The sequence below is a fragment of the Passer domesticus genome, chromosome 5 (genome assembly GCF_036417665.1).
Source record: "Passer domesticus isolate bPasDom1 chromosome 5, bPasDom1.hap1, whole genome shotgun sequence".
In the NCBI taxonomy this organism is placed as follows: Eukaryota; Metazoa; Chordata; class Aves; order Passeriformes; family Passeridae; genus Passer; species Passer domesticus.
This window is the reverse complement of record NC_087478.1, coordinates 34,706,214-34,729,444: the sequence shown is the minus strand read 5'-3', so window position 1 is coordinate 34,729,444 and position 23,231 is coordinate 34,706,214. Positions and strand designations below refer to the sequence as shown.

The 23,231-nt window shown below is 38.7% G+C and overlaps 1 protein-coding gene across 1 annotated transcript in view; it reads right to left on the bottom strand.

The window, feature by feature from the left end:
• The window catches only part of TRHDE (thyrotropin releasing hormone degrading enzyme), a 200,991-nt gene that overhangs the window by 43,235 nt on the left and 134,525 nt on the right, over window positions 1–23,231 (bottom strand). Inside the window, exon 10 of the mRNA XM_064419515.1 lies at window positions 6,819–6,907. Within this exon, the coding sequence (XP_064275585.1) occupies window positions 6,819–6,907 (89 nt within the window). The remainder of the gene's footprint in view (window positions 1–6,818; window positions 6,908–23,231) is intronic.

The following is a 23,231-nucleotide window of genomic DNA, read 5'->3' as shown; positions in this document are numbered from 1 at the left end:
TAGGTAATGTTTCCACTTACCACAAACACATTTATTAGTTTCCTGTTAAATGTATTATAGCTAGCAAAAAGGTAGTAACTCAGTGTTAAGCCCTACATTAAGCCATTCATGACTCTCTAAACAACAACAAAGATTTTATTTGAAATGAAATCCATCTTTGAAGGTTTTAGCTCACCTCACAAAAGTCAATCAAAAATATATATCCCGTTGTATGTGAGATTAAAGGGAATTTTTTTAATCTTCTTCCATCAGAAAATGTTTTTCCATGGTCATGATTTGTCTGGATGCCTCAGAAAATAACACTGCTCTAAAACTTCTAGTTTTGCCACATACATATAGGAAATATTTAGGAGGAAATGTTTAAACTTTATGACATTTGTTTTGAAGTAAAAAAAACAGTTAGGGTCTCATTTTTCTGCCCAATTTGTCTGCTCTCAAAGTGCGAGATAGTTCCTCCAGCTGGTGCATGTAGCTGAAAGTTTTGAGCTCTCCCAACACCTCAATTCCATCCAAACCAGCACGTGATATGGGTCTGGGAGAAGGACACCCTTCTGCAAGACAGTACTGCCACAAGTATGGACTAAACACAGTTCCAGTACCATTTCAAGCCTTTAGATCCACAGTTGTTATTTTAACTCTCTACTTTATACAACCCCTAGCATACTAAGAAATTGGTTTAAGCTAGCAGAATCCCTGCTGGGGGAACTGACTCCATTTTGCTGCAAAAACAACTGCACAACTGTAGCACAATTTCTTGACAACAACAGCAAGCGAAATTTTTCTGACAAAAAAGTCTTCCATGAGGTATTTCACAATAACTTACACTGGCTTTACTAAATTCTGCAAATCTTCTTGCAAGAACTTTTTCACACAGGGAGAAGGCAAACCAGAAGAAAAAATTCTATCAATCTCACTTGCCATGTTGACATAGCTCCATGCTGAAAGAAAACACTTTGGTATAGAGATTGGCACAATAAATGGAGCCCATCAGGAAATATGATCATGTTCCATCTTACAAAACTCTTTCTTCAAATTACCCTTCCATACCTATATGACGGAACTGGTAATAACTAAGGTGATACACAATGTAAGCAGCAGTCTTCTGCTAGGATCTTCAGCTGTTAGAATACAGGGAATGATTCTGACTCATTCTGTCAAAATTACACAGGATTCCAAGTCCTGTATCCCTGGTCCTCACCACAGCTGGCTGAGGCTCAAAGCAGGACCTGTATATTGATTTTTTTCACAGTGCTTCCCTTCTTCCTGCTTTTGAAAGATAAAAGAGTGGAGTCTGGAAGCAACACAAGTAAAGTTCAGCAGCTGAGTTTCCGAAAAGAAAAGAAAGGCTATTTTTCTAAAGCTGCAACTAATGCTCTGCTCCCCAGTGGGCAGCCAGCAAACCCCAGCTCAGAAGCATCTGTCTTCTACAAAACACTTCCTGGAGGAGAATCTGACTGTTGGGTGGCTTAAAGCAGAGATTATCTAGTAGGAGGTGGCAAAGTAAATTGGGACTTGCTGTTGGAAGGGAATTGCCCTGTTGAACTTTCTTGTGGCAATCCTGAGGAGATATTAGTAGCAATGTGAACAGCAGTCACTTTAACTGAGGTAGGGAGGTCTATCAAAGGAGTATTTCCTAGGAATATAAAAATCAGATAATAAACAGGAGGTGGGGATGGAAAGGGCAGGGACTAAAGCTGTGCCAGCCAGTTCAGCAGCACTTGCTGAGTTGCATGGAGATGTTTCCTGTTTGGAGACTGAGCACCAGAAAAATTATTCCCAGGGAACAGCAAGTATGCCTTTTTGACAAAGCCCTGCTCACCTATTGGAAATTGATGCTAGCTAAACCTCCTCACTTGAGGTTAAGGCCGGTTCTAGATTTGCAGAAACATGCACAGGTAAGCCTGTGCTTCCACACCTAGTACACTTCATCAGAAATCACCAACACATTCCCACAAGCCCTGCTTAGCAGTCATAGGGATGGAATGGGTTCAAAGCTGGTTCCTGACTTTCTACCTACTACTGATTTTGGACTGATCCCAAAACGCTATGGATACATGTTCACAGATCATTACAGCAACCACAAAAGTGGCAACTTATCTAGGAAAAACAGAAACAAGAAACAGAGAGGAAGTTTGTAACACCAGTAATTTCCACAGTGCCAGCAAAATTTACCATTCAGCAGACCTGCAAGATTGAGGCACAAAGAGCACTGCAGCCATCTTAGCATGATGTTTCTGACCTCAGCATGGATACGAAGGTCTAACATAAGATGTTTCCTTTTGACTGTTTCCAATCACTTGAAGTAGAACAGCCTCATCTATGGCCAAGGGGAGTGAACAGGGAAAAGGTGGTGGTGACCTTTGTGCAGCACTCTGAGAGCAAATGAGACAGCTCTACTTCACACACCAGACAGATTGAACCCAGTAAAAGGACCATCATCTGATGCCTGGCATATGAGCTGATGAGTAGAAATACGGTTACATAAATGCTATGGTTCACTGGATAAGGAGAAGAGAGACTGGCAGAAGCACTTGCAAAATGAAAAGCTTTCAAAACTATGCCTACATTCCTTCCGCTAACAGGTGGGAAGAGCTATATTAGATTTGAAACATCTTGGATATTAAGCACTGTGGATGTGACAGCCTGGTCAGAGAGCAAGAAAATTAGGCAAGTTCTCCCAGAATCAGATTGTAAGACTTTAGGGAGTTGAAGATAAACAATGATAGCTTATTATTATAAACAACCTGCAGATGTTGTTTTCCTACTCTCTGTTTTCCTATTTTTCTCAAAGATTGTTCATAAGAAAAGTGTTTTGTTAATTAACCAATCAAGTGAAAGATATTAATTAATTGACCAATCTATATATCTATCTGTATGAGAACAATATATTAAAAAAGAGAATCCAAAGTAAATCAACTATGCTGTGCAAACCACCCTTCTAGTAAGCCTTCTAGTGATGTTTCTTACTCAACAGCAACAATGCACCTTGTCAAATAAGTTGCCAAGGCTTGGCACTGTCCTCCCTACAGGACTTCCTGCAAAGGACAATGAACTACAACTCAAAAAGACACTGCATAGCTGCAATTTCCAGTGTGTTCCTGCACTTCAGTACTGTGAAGAATGGACAGATCTAGTGCTGTTGCCAGCAATTGTGGTGAGATGCAGTTATCTGAACTGATCCTGCTCAGCTATTGAACAATCAGTGATCTGCATGCTCACTACCTCTGGCATGTAGCCACAGACAGACAAGATGAGGACAGAGCAGCAACTCAATCATCCTAAATTCATGCCAATCTCACAGAGCTGGAGAGCATCCTCATATCCCTTGTTCATGAAAATACCAGCTGGTATCCTACAACACCTTGATGAGGTCACAGACACAGTGGCAAAAAGGATGCAAAAATCAACAATTCTTTCATCTTTCTGGATGTACCAGAAGGAAAAGCCTCTCACATCAGCCAATAACCATTCTTGGTGAGCTAGGGCAAGGCATGGGGTTAACTCCTGATGGATATTGTTATTTGAAATACCACCTAAAAAAAAAAAAGGAGGAACATGTTTTGATGTATTTCTATATACAGCTATTTCAAAACTGCTGTGGTTTCATTTCTATCAGATAAACCACAGACAAGGTTAATTTTATTGGAAGATTTAAGTGATATGTCAAGATATCACAGTGGTAGTCATCAACTTGTACCCTTTTCCCTACTGGCAGCTGAGATTAGGTGTGTGATCAGTAATAATGACTATGTTGGGTTTGCATAGTCAGGTTTGGTAGCAGAGGGGAGGCTAGAGAAATGGCTTTTTTAAGAAGCTGCCAGAAGCTTTTCCTGTGTCCAGCAGAGGCCATTCCAGTTGGGTCCAAGACGGACATGCTACTGGCCAAAGCTGGGCCAGCTGGAATTGGTAGCAATGCCTCTGTGACAACATATTTAAGAAGAAGAAGGAAAAAAGAAGTTCTTGCTCAGATGTGATTTTGGCCAGAGAAGAGCAGGGTGAGAACATGTGAGAGGAACAACCCTGCAGACACCACGATAATGGAGAAGGAGGGGCAGGAGGTGCTCCAGGCACCAGAGCTGAGATTCCTCTGCAGACCCTTGTGAAGACCATGGTGAGGCAGCTGTGCCCCTGCAGCCCATGAAGATCCACAGGGATGCAGAGATCCACTGCAGCCCATGGAGGAGACCCACACCAGAGCAGATGGATGTCTGAGAGGAGGCTGTGACTTTGATGGAGGGACCCTATGTTAGAGCTGGGGAAAGACTCCTCTCCTTGAGCAGTGGGAGAAACAACTTGTGATGAGCTGGTCATAACCCCCATTCCCTTCTCTCTTCACTGTTGAGGGAGAAGAGGCAGAGCTGGGAAACAGGGAGGCAGTGGGGAGAGGGGGAAGGTATTTTAAGGTCTGTTTTTACTTCTCATTATCCTGCTCCCATTTCAAGTCTGTTTTGCTGAGAGAGTACTTGGTGAGGGATCTCTAACTCAGACTTTACCCAAGATCCATGAACACTTTGTTATATTCTCTCTCCCTTGTCCAGTTTCAGAGGGGAGTGATAGAGTGAGTTTGGTGGGTGCCTGGTGTTCAGCCAGGGTCAACATACCACAATAGCAAACAACAGAGAGCTTAGCTCCTATCCACACTTCCAGTCACACTGGAAGCTCCTTCAGCACAACAGTTTAGTCAACAAGAAGGAATTGCCTGCTCTTTCCTAAAAAGGGCACAGAAACTATCCTCATGAACAGCATTTACTCCGAAGTTGATTTGCTTCTCTGCAAATCTTTCCCCTCCAGCTTGCAGACTTTTTCCAATACTAGCGAGAACAATACTGAAACTGTCATCTGTACAACAGAAAATCTTCAAGACTCTTCCAGTCCACAAGAATCAAACCGGGAAATTGTCCTTTGGAGTCTCAGAATTCCTTCCTCATCCCCGTGAAACAAACATACCTGCTGCAGAAAAACTCCCAGGAATCATGTATACCAGCCTCAATACATAGCAGCCTAGACCACAATAAGCAGAAGCAAGAGGACGTTTTTGCTGTAGTCATAAGTTTACAGTCTCATTTTCAATGAGGCACAGCAAGTGAATGAGTGAGTGAAAGTAATGAGCAAGAACAAGGATAATGACAACAGATCACAGTGTCATTGATTTGCTACACAGGAGACTGATGATTCGGAAAGGTTCCTCTTTAATTTCTATATAGTAGCCAGCCCAAAATAATTGCTCACACTGGCCATCATTAATTTGTTGATTTCTTGAAGGCATTCAAACAGAAGCAGTAGATCTTAAAAGAGTGGGCACCAGCTTTATGGACTTGTTCCTCCACAGCACTCTGCAAGTAAAAGGCAATGAGGAAGCACCTATGTTGATAATAGTAATACATTGAACTTTGAAGGAGGGAGTGAAGGGAGGGAGGCATGCATGTGCAACCTAATGAGATGGGATGATCAACTCGCTCTGAAGTTAGTGGGAACCTTTCTAACAACTTCAATGAGAGTTCAATCAAGCCCTAAAGGACAAAAGTAGAACGGGTCATTAAGGCAGACTCTGAAAGTGCAAACAGGTCTTGAAGTATTCTGGAAGTGTTAATGTTAAAAAGTATGGCCAAAATAGTAAGTTTGTGAAACGTGAGACAGAATCTGTACGCTTTGGTGAGAGTATGTTTTCCAGGTATGAAAACTGCTCTGGTTGCAGGCACACTTCTAGATCATTCTATCATGGGAGCAGCATAAACATGTTACTTTCTCATAGGCTGCAAATTATCTGGGTAAAGAAACACATACCTTGTACCACTAGAAGGCTGGGGTACTCAGATTTCTACTGACCATACACCACTAATTTCCAGTCCTTCTGGCTGCTAAGTCTATGTGACTAATATATTTTAGTAACTTAGAAAAGAGAAAAAACATCTCACACAGGTTTGACTCTCCTCTTTCCCATTAATTTTCTATTAGAGCGAAATCTCTATACCTTTCTAATTATACAAGAAAGGGTCAGCTCTCCCTCTACAGCACACATGTCAAGGGCATGCATGCATCCTTCTTTTCTCTTCTATATAATAATTTCATTCAAGTCCCCACATGTCCTCCCTCACTCTCTTTAATTCTAGTCCAAAACTCTCAGACAATGTAGCATGAAGTGCTCAGGAAATAGAAAAATATTTCATGAAATTTCTATGGTGGGCTTCCTTTCATAGATGATAAAAAACCTCCAGCATCTAGCACTCACACTCTCCTCCAGGCAGTAACTAATATTGTTATGATCATGCAGGAACTGAGGAGGAAGAAAATACGTAGTAAGCAGAACAATGCACTTTTGAGGTCCAGCATATGGTTATCTAATAGAGAGAACAAATACTTTTTATAGATCAATAAGGACAATTTTAATGACAGCAACCATTCCTTAGGCCTGGTTAAGACTATGGATTGAATTGAAAATGCTAGAATTCTAAATGTACACTCATCATATCTGCTTCATTATACAATATTACATTTAACTTTCACCCATCAATAAAGTGAATTGCATTCATCAATGATTTGATATGTTTTGTCAAAAATAAAATACTTAGTGTTTTACATTTCTTTGTAAAAGAACATTATACTGTCTAAATTCTGCAATGTTATAAATCTAGATTGTTGCTCATCCTTCATTCCTCCTCCCTCCCTTCCCAGCTCTGCTTTTTTTGCAATTCATTGTAAGCAGTTAAAACTGGGTGCAGAGCAACTAAACAATTATCTAAGATCAATTCCAAAGATACATTTGAGGAAAACACAAGTATGCTTTATGAGATTCCACTGGGAGGAAAGTTTATTTTTACCTGATTTGTTAGACACCCATATAATTGCCTCTGATGAGATGTGGCTCGTATTTCCTACTGCAATTGTTAATGGAATCTGCCACAAGTAGCTGCAAGACAAAGGAGGGGGAATCTAAGAACAAAAATACTGAACTGATTCTTCTTACAGCAATCAGGGATCATGTCAAAGAAATCAAAACAATCTCAGTAGCAGTGTAAAGATCTGTGGATTCTAACATGTTACTTTGATTTTGAAATGCATTTGCATTAGCAATAAAACAAAGAAAAATAATGTATTTCAAAAAACCCCAACCTAAATTATATTTCCCATTTTTTCACACACTATCATCATATGAGGACTTTTTAACAAAACTTTTCCTAGTTTAATAAAATGCTTTACGAAAGAGGAAATAATGATTACTCATAAAAAGAAGAACACTTTTTTAAATTTACTTAGAAAAAACCTCCACATGAGACATGCTTTGATTTATAGGAACTTCAAAGTTTAAATACAATACTCTTCTAGCAACTTCTTAAAAAGCTACAATGGGCTTTCACTGTTGCTAGTTTAAAAAAAATAAAATTAATGGGACAAATCTCCACTTCTTGGCACCATTTATGACCACCTATGCATATGCAAATTGGACAAAACATACTCCATGTTGGTTTGGTGATATAAGGTATAATCAGACCCCATCTTCCCTACAGGGTATTAAGAATTGTTTCTCATTTGAAGTAAATGTTTTAAATAACATCTTTATCTCAATAAACAGAAATTGACTGTATAAAGTGAATATTTTTAGGGACAGATGGAAAGGATTATTTCCTTCATGTCTTCATCATTACCTCTACTTCTTAACTCTCAAAAGTAGCATTTCACCAGTCAGTGAAAAACTAGACATTTCTTCAAATGTTCCACAGCCACAATCAGCATGGGCTGGCTTCCAAGGGTTGCCTTGCTGGCATGACTTGGAGGCTGGGGGAGGGTGCTCTGCCACCACACTTGGCTCACAGCTCCCCACCCATCTGCAAAGAGCCCTCAGGACACACAGGAATATGCACTGCTTAGAACAGAACCATGTGCAGGGAAACATTTGTCCATACAGCAGAGATTCAGCAAAGACGGGGTGATACTTGGACAACCATACAGCTGAAAGAGCTATGAGTGATACTAGAAATAAAACATGGCATTTACTGCCATATGAAAGAAGAAAAAAGTTTCCATGTGATTTTAGGTTCTCTGAATGTTAGTACCATGACACACTAGGAAAATAATTAGCTCTACTCCTGCACTGAAGATAAGCTCCACATAAGCACATACTCTGGCAGACACTTTTTGGATAATTAAGTTGTGTTATTTGAAGATTTTCTTGGCTTTATCAGTCTGCCCACTTCTTGTGCTGGATATTATCACACTCCACAGCACAGCCAGCAGAAAAGGATGTCCATTGGTGTATTAGTTCCTAGTTCCCAGTCTGGGGATGTTACCTTCATTTTTGGCTTAACTAATAATCTGGACTGTGAACTGGATAATGAGACACAGTGTGTACTGCATCCTGCTGCTTTAGCTACAGCAGCAGTAACTCCTGGGTTCAACAGGTGAGGGCAGTCTGGAAATGCTGTGAAGTGATGCACTGAATTATATTCACTAATACCCTAAATACCTTATACCTTACTAGACACACACCAGTGTTTTAGGGACTGTCCATAAAAACCTCCTAGTAAATACATAGCCTTTAGAAACATACCAAGTTCTAAATACTTGTCTCTCCAGAATAAAAAAGATCCTTCCAAACTATGATTGAGAAAAATAAGGCAAAATTTAGGATGGAGTTTCTATATTATGTGAAAGAACAGGAACATTGGTATGTGAAAAAAAATTAAAATTGCATTTGCATAGAATTTTGATGACATCTCAACTGCTACTGAAAAAGCTAAACTGCAAGATAAAAGATACTGTGAGCTGCCTATGTAGCTGATTTAAGCACATATATACATACCCACAAATATTCATGTATGAACATACTCATGGACACCTGTTATTTCAAGAAGGAACTTCACAGAATGGTATTCTATACATTGTAATATCTATACAGAGAAGAATTTTATACTTCCTTAAAATATTTTCTATTGCCTCAAATTGAGGTAAATCCTATTGAAGTAAAGACAGAACCTCCTCTGAAGGAGCTGCAGATCAAGTGTCACAAAATCTACCCCCCAGAAAACATATTGGATTTAGTAGAGAATATTAGTACTGGCAAATTTAACTTTTATCTACCTATCTACTTTTATCTATAAGAGACCTCCTGACATTCTTGGTGCTTTCCAGAACCTCCAAATCTCACCCTCTTGGTTAATGCTTTCCCAGAGGAACCACAGGTGTCCTTTTAGTAGACATCTGGGGAAAAAAAATATTTTTCCTACTGAAATGCTGCTGTTTTCTCTGTTTTATCTGTTTTATCCTTCCACTCCTCTTCATTCTCAGAGAAACTTCTGCTGCTGTTGCAGAAGAAGCTATAGCTAACTTCTGTGTATGTCAGGGAGATGCATCTGGCTCACCTTCCAAAAAGGTGTCTTCCATTCATTGTCTCTGAATGATATCCATACAAATATGGACTGTGTTCTGCTTTCCTCCTGCTTTGTCTGAGAGTAGTAGTTATTAATACATGAAAACCCTTTATTTATTCTTTATATGTCGAGAGCACCACCAGCATGTTCTTAGTATGCATCTAATTGGGGAAAAAGCATCCCATTCCACCTGGCCATCTGCTGCCTGCTGTGACAAACCAGCTCCAGTGACAATAAGAATCTAGCCTTGAGGGCCCTGTGACCAGGGTAGCAAGACTTGAAACAACCCATTTAGTCCTCTTACTGTCACGATTGTGTCTGCAGGACTCGGATGCCTGTACAGATAGCACACTCAGTCCCTGGGTGAAATGGTGCTAATGAACTGCACGCTCAGTCTGCCTGAGATGCTTCTCAGCTGCAGAGGTGTGTCCCACATAATGTCCCTCCACAATCAAACCTGATCACTTTGACAGGGAGCTAAAGGCAAACCTCTTATTGTGGAATAACTAAGGGCTATTTCAGGAATTTAAAAAAAAAACATCTCTGAAGCTGAGGAGGAGAGACACCTAAAACTAGAATAGACATGTTAACATGAACTATACTGAACATAACATTGTTCAATCTTCAAGAAATGTAAGGAAAGGGGAATCTTGTTGAAAGGTAGTATAAATAAACCTTTTTTGCTGATCTACAAGTGAGAAACTGCTCATGTGAAATAGTTAAACTTAGGTTGACACGATAATGCACAAGGAAATGCATTGGTTGATTTTTTTGTAGCACTATTTCAATGCATAATACTGAAGCATGTTCATTCAGCTTAAAGAGTAATCAGAAGGACTTGTATCAGAATCTTGCATCAGTCAAGGTACATGCAATACTAGAAGCAAACTAATTGTGCTCTGTGTGGATTATATAATTTTTCTTTTGTCTTGAGCATTACATAGTGACTAGGTAGGCAGTATTAGTACACTTTATCTCACTTGGAAAATTATCATAGTTGTGACGATTACTTGGTTATGACTTGATTTTCAGCAAAAAAGAACTGAGATCCCTTTGTGGGCAAATCCTGAAACCATAAAACACTAAACAATAATGATGCCTCACACTACTGCCTCTGATGAATAGTAATATTTTAGTAATATTGGGTTTTCAGTGGCTTCTTTGCAAAGAGCTATGCAAAGCCAGAAAAAGGACAGCACTTTATTTCCTCTGCTTACAAAATAAAGATCTCAGGTAATTAAAACCAAAAAGGTAAGGTTCCTAGCATTTCAGATTTTGCACACCTTTTCAACTACGTTTTCATATTAACGTGAAATGTTTTTGCTGGGATGCAAATCCATACATTTTCAAGATTCATCTTCCCAGTAGCCATAATGTACCATGGCTCCACACACTGCTGGCAGTGAATACCACATTCTTCCAGTGGCATTTCTCCCTTCTCCCCTGGATTCAAAACTAAACAAAGAAGTTGATTTATTCCTAGTCATCACTCACAGAACAATGAAGGTATCTGCTCAATATTCAGAGGCTTATTATCCTGAATTACAAGGAGTATACAAGCAACGTGACTGCTTCACATAAAGTGACAGAACATCTGTAACTGAAGTACCACTGTAGAATTCAGCTTACCCACATTTGAATGGCAGAGAAAGTGAACAACCACAGTCCTCTTTTATTCTGCTTTTTCAGACCTCTGGCTTAAAGATTTCTAATCTATCCTGCTATTCTTTACATAGAAACTGTACTTAATCCTTCTTATTGTCCACCTCTGTATTTTTTTTCTACCTATTATTTCAGGTTAGATAAACCAAGCCTTGCTTCAGCGCTTTGAAGGCATATCTACTAGGGATTAAAAGTGGCATAATTCTTTTTTCTTCTACACTCTTCATACTTTTTCAAATGTTCCTTTTCTACTAATCCTTAGTGTCCTATTTACTTGCTTGACTATGTCTGGACAGTGACCTGATATTTACAGGACATTACACACCACAGGTCCAAGATCTCTTTCCTGAGAGAAAATAATTTCTTCAGAACCCACCACTGAGTATCTAAGTTAGAACTGCTTTCCCCACATATATCACCTCATTATCAACATTAAGCTCCATCTGTCTTTTTATTACCATGTCAACTAGCACTAAGGAATACTTCTGTCATCTTGGTAAGTAATACTTGTTTTTATTACACTCACAAAACTCCTATTACCAGAAAACTCTTGACACCTAACTCTTCCACACCCTTTATCACATAGTTGAGTAAGAAAAAATTAAGTGCAGGTTTCTCAAGAATTTAATGGGCTATGACCTTCCACTAAGAAATCCAACCATCTAATTTTTCACTTTTTGTTTGTATTTCTAAAACGTTCTTTCTTATCCTGATACAGATTATTTCTTTAGGAATATTTAAGAAGGAATCTGAACCTCAAAAACCACATAAAAATCCAGTTAAATTACAAGAAGCTACATACATCTAGATTTAGAAGACAATTAATCTTTTAATAGTCTTTGATTATATACTTAGCCAGGAAATCAAAGGAGGAGAACTACAGCAAAGCAGAAGAATAGAACAATGTACAGATTTAAGGAAAAAATTACTTTTTTTTTAGTACATCTAACAACAGAAAAATGAGGGACAAAATTAAAAAGCTTTGCACAAAAGCAAATTAAGTGATTTGCCTCTTAGCAGGATATAATAAGGATAATTAATTTAAAGTGTAGTGGCAATCATAAACTTGAATCATAGAATGATTTAGGTGGGAAGAGACTTCAGGAGATAAAGCCTTCTGCTCTAATGTGATCAGAGCGCAGCAAAACAAGTTTCACTGTAGGTAGAACAGGATATCAGAGAAGAATATACAGGCTGTACATCCAGTGGCATCACACAAAATCAATCAAGTCAATTGAGGCAAATGATTTGCCATCTGCTTTTTTCCCTAATCTCTCCCACTGCAAAGCTGCTACAGAATTACTTTCAGGAAAGCTTAACACCAAAAGCTGTATGTATTTTCAAATCCCTCAGTAGGGTGAGAAATGAAATTGTGAGTTATCTTGGGCTGGAAGAACAGCAATCATGTACCATCAGCTGGCACTGGTGAAATCCCAGCTATCACTCTTCCATGACTTAGTTTCTCTGGGATAAATTCAGTTGTTTGAGGTGATGGCAAATGATTGGGTAGGGTATTTGAGACCTCTGCCATGGTCTGTAAGACAGTAAGGACACTCTTGCCAGTGTAGTGGCAGCACAAGGCAAAGTAAAATACCTGATGGCACCTTGAATGGCACCAGTCACACGTGCAAGCAACTAAATGGGCCTTTCCATTCACTCAGTGCTGACAAAGAGACATTCCATAATTAAACGTGAGCTTCCCTATGAAACTTGAAATTTTCAAAACCAAGCTGCTTGTAAGAAAAAGGCTTCAGCACAGATTTTCAAGCACAGTATTTTAAAAAGGCACTGCTGCAACATTTTATAACTACTGTTTTAAATAAGAACATTCAGTTTGCTGATTCAAAAAATTGCAGGAGGAAGTTGAAATGACTGAAACTGAAATGTAAGGTAGTTAAATTACAGAATTGAAATGAATGTTCTAAACCAATTTTTCCCAAATTTTTGCTTTGATTTTGTCCCAATTCAGTGCAGGGAAATTTTTTGATATGTTGAAAATTTCTGTGGGATGGGAATCCATTTCTTGTTCATTGGTAACACTTACTAATCTTTGCGAAGTATTTTGAGAGCATAACAATTTAAGACCTCATATCACTGAGGGATATAATTAAAGCTATTTAACACAGAGATAAAGTGAGGCACAAAAATAGTTTAAGAGTAAAAAACATACAAAGGAAAATCCAAGAGTAAAACTGACTGGTTAAGACACCTATCTCGTTATTTTAACCACTAGAACTTAATACCCAAAATGCCAACTCTGTTTCTTCAGTTAAAGATAAAAATGTGGTACATCAAGAGTGGCTGAAGATGAGAAACAGGGAGCAAGGACTCCTTGGCATTAGTTCCCTGTTCTCAGCTCTCTCCGGATGGAACTCCTGAAGTCTTCTACATAAACACATATGCTCAGCTTTGCAGCACTAAGTCTGAGAAGGGAACACTTTCCCTTGTGTTTGCAATGGCCCTTGCAAACACTGGTGATTCCCTGAACAGGTTAGTATGCTGACATTAGCATTTCTTATCAAGGGAATATATTGCTATGAGTCATCTGCATGAACTCAGGTGCTTGGATTTGAGTCACAAAAAAAACCCACAAAAGCAAAGTAATGAGAAAATCTGACCTTTTGAAAGCAAGTAAATCTTACAGAACAAAAACTACGATTTAAAGGTTTGTATTTTCACTTCAGTTAAATACCTGGCTGATCTCCAGAGACATATACAAATAGTGGTTAGTAAAAGAAGCATTTAGATGGATGGCTGCAGATGTTTCTGGCTAATGACCTTAATGCTTATTACAAATTAAAAGGCACAGAAAGCTGGTAACAAACTAAATAAAGGATTGTGTGATATTTGGATATTAAATCAGTACAGAAGGCAGACAGTAGAGATCTCTCACTTTTCTTGCCAAGGCAAGTACAGCTTCTATTAGCAAGATTAGCAAGGTTGGGCTACTAGCTCATAGTAGCTGGTATGGGTATTTTTTTTGACTGTTACTGAAAACAGCTTTGATAACAAAGGGATGTTTTAGCTATTGCTGAGTAGTACTTACACAGCACCAAGGCCTTTCCTGCCTCTCACCCCACCCTACCAGCAAGGAGGCTTGGGGTGCACAAGAAGCTGGGAGGAGGCACAGCTGGGACATTAGACCCCAAGTGACCCAAGGAGTGCTCCATACATGTGACTTCATGCTCAGAATATAAAGCTGGGGGAAGAAGGAGGAAGAGGGGACATCACAGCATTTGTCTTCCCAAGTAACTGCCAAGCATGATGCAGCCTGGCTTTCCTGGGAATAGCTGAAAACCTCCCTGCCCATGGAAAGCAGTGACTAAAATCTTTGTTTTGCTTTTCTTATGCACACAGCTTTTGCTTTCCCTTTTAAGCTGATTTTGTCTCAAGCAATGAGTTTTCTCACTTCTCCAACTCTCTCCCCTATCCCAACATGGGGAGTGAGCGAGTGGCTGCGTAGGGCGTAGATGCTGGCTGAGGTCAAACCACAACACAAGCCAAAAGAAAGCCTTTGTTTTCACTGTTAACATAGTGAAAGTCCGAAGATAAACCTTAAGGGTATTCAACTAATCTATAAAATCACGAGCCCTGTTGCAGTGATACCTGGAAGCATTTAATCCTAGGCTGAGAGCACAAGCACATGTAAGGTGGTCAGTGGAAAATGAGTGAAAGCTGTTGAATAGCAGAACAGCTTCAGGGCTTCCTATTACAGATTATACAAGAAGCAGAACTCAGTAGGATACAATTTTGTAAGCCACGCTTTCTTGAAAGATTGTGTTGGGAAAGATAATTTAAAAGTATCATAGATTTTCCCAGGTTATTATATAGTATAGTATCTCATTCAGTAAGGAGTAATTCAGGTTCCAGAGGAAGCTCATGTGAGTATCACAGGAAATCACACATTTTTATTAAGTGCAATTCTACAAGAGTGTTAGTTCTGTTTAATGGATAAGGAGATGACAATATATTCATGTTGTATCATTCTCAAAAGACTGAAAAACCCAGAGATTTCATTAGATTTAATACATGCCAATAAAGTGATTGTAGGCTGTGCCCAGAGGCATAACACAACAGAAGAAGATGTTATTCCCTCTTTCACAATTATTACACTTCCTACACTGAGACAGGATGTCAAGGGATTTCCTTGTACCCTGTGAGCATAGAAGATGGCAGACAGGAAGATTTCACTCACTTTGTACCAAAGACAAATAGAAATGAAAAAATGCGTAACAAAGAACAATTCAAAATAACTGAAATCCCCTGAACACAGCTTGAGATATTCAGTGGTCATCTGCATATGCCCAGTGTGACCTTAATTCCTGAGTTCAAAGTGAGAATAAGTTTACTAAAAGAACAGTGAGAAACACATGAGAAACACTGGTAAAGATAACTGACTAAGCTGAATTCCCCTACAAGGGATGAAAAAGCAGACAACACCAGACTTTTTCATCAAGGAACAAGTTGCTAACTTGTTCTAGCTAACTTGAAACCAGAAAGGACAGTGCTTTAGTTTAACAGGAGAAGACCTCTTGATGTCTGAAATGGACAGAACTTTCACAAATCATGTACACAGACAATTTCTGGCTGCAACACTTTATGCAGTGCAGAAATTAAACAGCAGAGCACAGTAAGAGTGACACACACCACATTAATTGTAGAATTCACAGTTTGCTAGGTTTAAGCAAAATGAGGAAAGGAAATGGTGCTGACATCAGGATTTGGGGTTACCAGGGTTCTGCCTTCACCCAAGACTAACATACTGGTGAACAATAAAGAGGTCAGCTAAGGAAAAAAAAAAAAAAAGAGAGAAATTAATAACACCAACTACATGAGCAACCAGAAAAGTACTGGAAGAAAAAGGTTGTGGAAATGCTTTTTCTAAGATTATTTCTACAGTATCCTGGGCAGGAGTTTCGTGCTCCTTTACAAAATTGTGGTGGACTTTGACAGACTGTGAATTAAAGACAGTGCTCCAGAATTGTCTTTAAGGAGCTCTGTAATACAGACTAATTTTTTCAGTCAAGAGTCCAGATATAGTGAATGTAAGGTGCAATATAATATGCACACATTATTGTGTAAGAAGCAGGTAACAAAATTCCAAGTGAGGCAGACATTAATACTTCAGAAATTATTGGTCTTCTTGTTACCATCTAAGCCAAACACTGTCAAAACCTACCTGAGCTTTTTCTATGAGTTCTTCTGTTCTTTCTCCCTAATGCCCCAGCTATGGAGGTGATTAATTTTTTCAGTCAGACCAACCTACCATCCAGAACAATACAACACGGTCAGGTCATGATAGGTGCTGCCAGGCAGATAATGGCTTCACCACCTGGTGGCTCTGAATGGGCTACAACTGAGGTGCCAGATTTTGAAGAGTATTTCAAGTTTTTAATAGAAATGAACCTAGAAGATGTCTCATGAATGAACAGTAATCAATTTGTAGAGTAGTCCTGCTTCTTAACTACTAAGATTTATCTACTTTGTCTGAGACTTTGATTGGATGGGCACTTGAATATACCTAATATATATTTCAGAGAGAAGCAAATTGGGATTTGGGAAGGTATTTAGAATTGTGAACCTATTATAATTTTGAACACAAATACTTAGCTGCACACATGAAGAAAACTATGAATAATCTTTATAGTTTGGAGAAATATTTAAAATTGCATGAAAGTGACTAGAAAGATTATATTCTAGTCTCAAAAGAGGCTAGCACATCTAGGATGACTTGCTTCTGTTTTTAAGCTTCTTTACTTGCAGGTCTGCCTCAATACAGCTGCTAATTTTATATATTTGTCTATTATATATGCTTTCATTTAGAAACATATTAAAAAGGTAATCATATTAGTACACGGTAAAGGAAAGGTTGACAGCTGCTTCTAAGAGCAACTACTTATACAACGGATCATAGATTGTTTGGATTTTTTTCTTTATATGGACCTAAATACAAATATATAAAGAGCAAATATGTTCAATGTCAGTACAGGATTGCTGGAATGTATTTTAGAAGGATGAATTTTAGAAGCATGTATTTTAAAATAATAATTGACACTATAATTCATCTATAGTCATAACAGTGATTAACATGTTTAATAGCAATGTATTAAAGATGCAGATTTTGTGGTTTTTCCTTTACTCTGCCATAGTCCTAAGTCCTTCCAGATTTTGCAAGGGCCTTTGGAATAATTTTAGGCAATAAGTAAATCCTAGAGCAGAAAAAGGGAAAAAAATGTACATTTTCCAGGAGTCTTATGCAAAATATAATGCCCTTACCAATGTAACGACAACACAAAGTTCCAGACATAAAAAAGATTCATTGCTGCAGCAGCAGCCCTAGCATGAAAGAAAGCCTGTGTAGCTCTGCACTGTGGGTCTGCCTTAAGACAACAGCCTGCATATTCTGTTAGTAAATAACTGTATGTCTTCAGCCATCCTGTCTAAATTTTATTATCCTTTTTTATTTTTTTAAGGGTAGACACAAGGTAATTTAAATTAGTAAATTTTAATTAAATTGCCTAATTTGAGGGGGGAAAAAAAAGCATGGTCTGATAATAACATAACATGGCATAACTAATATAATTATCTGGTTACTAAACCTTCTATAAATTTTTGTGTAATATTAGATAAATATTTCATCCAAAAATAAATTATAAATGAGGCGGTTATGAATATTGTGAAGCCATCTAAAACTGACTCATTTCAGTGCCAGTGTTAGTAGCATACCTTACCAAATTTAGAAAAATTATGTGGGCAAAGAACCAATACTACAAATTCTTTGTTAGCACATGCTGTCTCCTCCCTGCCTAACAGTACCTTTTACACCAAAACACAAAAGGCTTCTTTTCCAGAAGTGACAAACAACTTTGGGTGCTGAATCAAAGATGGATACAAAGAAGCTTTAGCAGTGTTAAGTGTCTGCCCCGACAGCTGCCTCATTACCCTGTTCTTAATCTCTCCAACATCCACTGTTCTGCCTTCAACCAGTGCAAAAGACCCTTGCAGAATTGCACACAAGGTGCTGATCATGCAAATCCCATGTCTGTGTCATCCTTCACCCATAATCATAACCCCTTGACTAGAGCACAGACCTGAGATTTCTCTGAGCAGAGCACAAGGATGTGTTATGGACTGAGAAGGATCCACAGAAGTAAGAGACAGCACTCCAGCTATGTTTACAGTTCTCAGTTCTCTAGTATGTTCTCAGAGACTTAGTACCAATTATTTTTCAACATATACCAGTGCTAAGTTCTGATTTTTCCTTTGAATACTGTGAATTTAAGCAAGATTAAAATATAATTCCTGTGATGGTTTCTCTTTCCTCAGTAAACTTTCTAAGAGTCCCCTACCACAGTATCTCCTCCATAAAACCCAAGATTCTACTATTGAGTGTAAAGGCAAAGGGATAAGAAAAGAAAGCCATTATCAGTAACTTTAAAAAGCAGGAGGAAGAAGAAAAAATGGAGCATGTTAGAAGTTTTATCCTCTGATCTACAATGGGGAACTCAAATTTCAGATTTTTCCCAAGCCAGTAAAATATGCCATTTATCCACCCTCATCCCACATGTAAAACTTGTCTCTGCCAAATGCTGTCTGGGCCTTCCCCAGTCTGATCTTTCCCTCACTAAAACTCTCAATCTGAACCCCTTTTCCATTTCCCTACTCCATATTTGCCTATTCCAGCTACACAACTTCAATGCTCCAACTTTGGCTCACGCCTGCACCCTGCCATGCCACATTACCCCTCCTACCCCCTGCATGTTAAGCAGCTCCCTACAAGCACTTGCTGTCCTTCTTCTCTTCATCTCCCAGAGACTTCACTCTATATGAAAACACAGCACTGCCCTCAAGTACATGCTTCTTTCCTCAGCATGAAATTGATTTAATTAATGTAAGTCAATTAACTAGATTGGGTATCTAGCAATTCCTGAGAGTTAATGTTAGCAAATAAGATGAGTAAAGTGGCACATTCTGCAGTGACAATAAAATACATCAGCAGCTTTTCTCTGTCAGCCTAACTTCTATCAGGATACAAGCGCTGCCACCACACAGGAAGCAATGACACAACACACTAATTTTGTCTTCTGTAGCATTCTGTGAATTCTAACACTGAAAGTTGCCTATATATTACACACCAGAGCATCCTGGAAGTTTCCCAGGGAGATGAGCTTCTTGCAAATACAAGCTGTGAAATGGTTTTGGAAATGAAATGTTAAATTATAATTGGCATTTCTGCTGTCTTTGATAGCAGCATAATCTTGCTGGAGATACTACTACAGATATGTACTGGAAGAGATTTTTAGGGTATTTCCTATTCAGATTTTTTTTTAAATGCAACAATCAGAAAAGCCTCTAGAAATGAAAAAGCAGGACAAAAAACCAGGATGTTCTAATAGCTTTTACAGAAAAGAAAAAACCCTATTGCAACAGGGAGCACACAGCACAAGGGCTGGGCTAGTAAACACAGCAAAGGCACTGTTCCATCATGTGCCCGAGGCAGGCAGGCTTGCTCCAGGTCACTCACAAAGGCAGCCCCTGTGCCTGTTCCTATGGAGAAGCAGCACTCAGCACAGCACTGTCCTCTCTCAGGCTGCTGGGGTTAAGGACTGTCCTTATGCATATCAAAGGACAAGATCTATTGGTGTCACAGAGCTGGCCTCTACTCCACTGTGCATTTCAAGAGAGGGAACACCCCACGCTTTCCCACTCTTCTGCAAGAACAAGTATTTTCAAGTCCCTGCTTGACCAGCTAAAAAAAATGGTTAAATCAATATCTGGCAGTGCTCACACACAGTTTTGTGATCCACTGAGGACTCTTGATTTTTTCATCTCATTCCCGTTAATTCCATTTCCTCTGTGCCTAATACACTGGTACCATTCTTTCCTGGAGCCTGTTCCCTTCATCATTATTACAGCAGATATAAAGACATTTAGGTCTCTCCACATGAACTAGGGGTTCCCATCCACTCCCTAGGTAACAACACAATAGCTGTTTCTCATAGAAACACCGATACAGGCAAAATGTTTCAGGTATAGTAAAGATGAAAGGCATAACAAGAAACCACTCAAAGGACCTGAGAAAATGGAAGATGAGAGGATATTTCTCAGAGACAGGGAGGTAAATGAGCACTTTACTTTCTATTTATATTTTGTTAGCCCTCTTTTCTCAGTTTATGGAACAATATTTGTCCATATTATGGTCCTTTTTTATTACATAATTAATACTACATATGCTACATTAATCTGCAATTGCTCTAAGAACATAGCAAAGATACTAATCAGTATTGTGCTCCCTTGTGCTCCTAACATTTTGGTTTGTGTTTAACCAGCTCCTTAGCTGGTAAGTGGACAGAGTAAGTTCCCCTTCACTGCTCAAGTAATAATGCAATACAACTATGTAAGAAGAAACATGGCAATATTCCAACACAGCAATGCTTTTACTATGCAAATCATTATCGGTAAAGGGACAAGCACAGCCCTTTTTCTGCAAAGCCTGAATAAATAAAGGAGCTTTGTCTAGGAAATTCAGAAGAGACTTGAAGGGAAATAAATTCTGCAGTTGATCATTCATCTTGGAGTGTCTGCTGAGCAGCTCTGCAGCCCACTCTAAAGCCTTCCAGCTGTGGCAATTACTACAGGGTGTTAGACCCAAGGGTCTGTACAGCTCTGGTTTTGCTGGTCATGTCCATGGCTTGCACTGTTCAACTGAATTTTCCCCAGTTCAGCTACACAGAGGAAGGCACCCAGGATTACCACACTACAGCAAGTATGCATATTCTGTCCATACCCCAATCTGTTCATCTTCCTGTTTTTCTCTTTCCTCTCACCTAGCTGTATTCAGTGCCTGGCAAGACATTCCCCTTTAGGATATTATCATGAACAAGTAAAGATTAGCAATGGAAACTGCATGCATGATAAGAACACCGTATAAATGAATATTATTCCAGCAAGATTAACGTAATTATTTTGATAACATTGGAAAGGTTATTCTCCACTTTTACAGAGACAAGCTCTGTATATTTTTAGAGGGCAAAACACATCCACAACCAGAAAGCTTTGGTCTGCTCTTTAATATAGTATATAAAAGGTTTATGGATTTCCTCAAAACTGGTTAGTTTATTGTCTAGACCACAGATTATTTTTCATAAGATTTTTGTCATATCTGAGAGCTGTTTTGTAATGATGGATGAGACTATTGCCTTAAAATCATCATTTTCTGTAAGCAGGGAAACCCACTGAACCCTGTCAGATGGAATATCGCCTTCTCCCCCGGAGTCTTATAAACTAAGGGTATAATCTATTCTCACAGGGGTACACAGGAGTCCAGCACCAAACTACACTTAACTAAAAGGTTGTTATACAGGGATAGAATATGAATTATGCAGTTATAATAGGAGTTTTAAAGTTTTGCTTGCATAAGCTGAAATTGCTACTGAAACATTATACCAACCACAGGCTTTAGCACTCAAATCAAAGTTGGTGATTTTGGCCCTTCCAAGGAATGATGCTTCTAGAAACAGTGTCTGTCATTGTTAGTTTTATTTTCTCATAAAATAAGAACTATGGATCATGTGAAGGCGTAAGTGTCAAGTAAAATCTATGTTCAGTTTACAAAGAAGTGAAATTGTGTCCCTTCTATAATTTTAGTCCAAATGTTAGAGCTTAGCAAGCCATACAGTTGATTGTATGCACAGAAATAAATCACAGTTTGTATATGTACGACTCTTGAAACACATTTTTCTTCAGGTATAATGACAAAGAGCACAAATATACAGGAGATTGGAAAATGTGTAATCATTCTCTTCTGTAGAAGAATTAAAAACACTTACAGTAATGGAGTAGGCATCAACCACTGCCAAAGGTATCAACAATTTTCACTTTTATCATTTATCACTTAGAAAAATCTGCTTGCTACTTCTGTGTTCCTCTACATGATTTCAGAGTTAAAAATTAAGTATGCAGCTTCACATTTCATTTTTAACAGTTAACTGCTGCATAAATACGCAGCATAAAGCAAAGCACAGACATTTTATAAAACCAGAATGTTCCAAAGTATTCAGTTGCATCTGTATTTACATTTCTTATGCAATAGATACATTTGAAAGACCTACCCTGAAGTGACTATTTCTACAGTAAGGCAAAGCTAAACTTGCCTAGACAGCATCTGAACAAAAAATTTAAACTCCTCATCATTTTGAAAGCAATAGAATTGACATTTATTGCTGTGCCATACCAAACTACAGCCCCACCTCTGGATAACAAAAGACTACAGGGTAGATGGATGCCTTAAGAGCCTTCCCTGGAGCCCTCCAGTGTGTACTGTGTTGTCTGTTTAGATGATAAACTCCTGGAAATGCCTGGACCGGAACATTTTTCTGTGTTTTGTGCAGATCTACTTCTTATGGTGTTTAGAATGATCATCACGATTAATCCATAGATAAACTACCCTAAGGAAGCAAATGTTGCCTGCCCTGCAAGAGCACGGCCTCAGATGTGGCATAAATAGCATTTGCTCTCTGTTATTTACAGTGCCCATTATGGCTCCCCAGGGAGACATGAGTCCAACGCCTAAATTCATGGGTCATGCAGGGGAGGTAAGCACCAACTTTATTAGACTGTGAATTAGGCCACTGATCTGTAACACCCACAAAACCTGCATGTTGATGATATAGATATATATATATCTCATCAGCAGACATCAGTAAACCCTTGCCAACTTCCTGACCAAAGCCACCCACAGAACAAGCCAGAACACTGCACTGTGCAACAGTGCTACCACTCCCCTTGGTGAATCTGTAGAAAAACTGTGTCACGTCATACAAAGTTCAGCTCTTTCAATATTAAAAACCAAGGTAGAGTAATGCATCTCAAATTATCAAACGACCACACACTAATGTGATTTTCCCTGTCTACTGCTTTCACAATAATTGAAGCAATAGTCACTTCAGCAGTGGAAAAAAAAAAGAAATGAAAAAGCCAAACAACTGAAAAATATCTAGGTCACTACCAACTAAAAGATTAATTTTATTCTGAGTATCTGAACCTTGTTTTTTAGTTAATTTGATGGTATGAAAGGATATTATTGATACATGGCCATTGTGCATACCCAGCCACATGTGCCTGTGGGCAGTGCATGAATGAATTGCACGGTCAGTGTTAGAACACTCAGGCACCAGTTTATAACTAAGCCGTAGGACTAATGTA